Source organism: Verticillium alfalfae, genomic scaffold (assembly GCF_000150825.1).
Source record: "Verticillium alfalfae VaMs.102 supercont1.8 genomic scaffold, whole genome shotgun sequence".
Taxonomy (NCBI): domain Eukaryota; kingdom Fungi; phylum Ascomycota; class Sordariomycetes; order Glomerellales; family Plectosphaerellaceae; genus Verticillium; species Verticillium alfalfae.
The window spans coordinates 1,286,575-1,287,366 of NW_003315031.1; the positions used below are offsets into that span (position 1 = coordinate 1,286,575).

A 792-nucleotide genomic window follows, 5' to 3' on the forward strand; every position below is an offset into this window, starting at 1 on the left:
CGGGGGTCGACGGCCGACTTGCTGGCCTTGGCGCCACCTCCGTAGAGAGTGGGCAGGCTGAGGCCGGCGAAAAGGGGCTTCTTGGCGGGCTTGTTCTTCTTCTTGAGCCACGAGGGGACGCCCTTTTCTGGCCTGTCGTCGGTCATGCAGGGTGCCGGCGTGTCGTCATCGGAAGACGAGTTGGTGTTGCTGCTGGCGTTGCTGGACGAGTCGGAACGTGGCTTCCAGGAGAATGTCTTAGCCAGGCGCTGGAAGGACGTGGTGGACGAGTTGGAGTGGTGGCCCGAGGCGGCGGAGGCGGTATCTGATGCGTCAGACTTGCGGACGCTACGGCGGAAGTGGTCACGGATAGCCATTGTGGTGGTAGTTTGTCGTGTCGACGGGTAGATGGATGTTGAGGAAGCTACGGCCACTTATGGTGCACGGTGCTGCGTTCGTGATGTGCAGGCAGGCAGGCGGTAGTGCGGCGTGTTGAGGAGAGTGATCAACAGGGGAGCTCGAGTCATCGGAGAGTAAGCAACGTGAGTGTGAGAATGCTTGAACAGGGAGACGACAGGCAAATGATTGCGACGAGGGGTAGGGCGGGATGGTTTAATAATAACACGAGGCTCCGGCGGAACGGACAGGCCGGGGGGGACGGCAGGCTTAAGACGGCCATCCCGCAATGGACGTTGATGGGCGTTTCCGTAGGGGTGGCAAGGTTGAAACCCGCACAGCCGTTCGCTCTTGCTGGAGTAGGTACCTACGAATACAGTAACTGGGGGCAGTTGGGGGGGGGGCGGGCTGGGGAGA

At 61.1% G+C, this 792-nt stretch overlaps 1 protein-coding gene across 1 annotated transcript in view; it reads left to right on the forward strand.

Annotated features, from left to right (window-relative positions):
• Window positions 1–144: 144 nt before the first annotated feature.
• VDBG_06819 (predicted protein) overlaps window positions 145–792 on the forward strand; it is a gene marked incomplete at both ends in the record, with an annotated part of 1,514 nt that continues 866 nt past the window's right edge. The window contains 2 exons of the mRNA XM_003003211.1: window positions 145–363; window positions 546–734. Coding sequence (XP_003003257.1) covers window positions 145–363; window positions 546–734 — 408 coding nt within the window. The remainder of the gene's footprint in view (window positions 364–545; window positions 735–792) is intronic.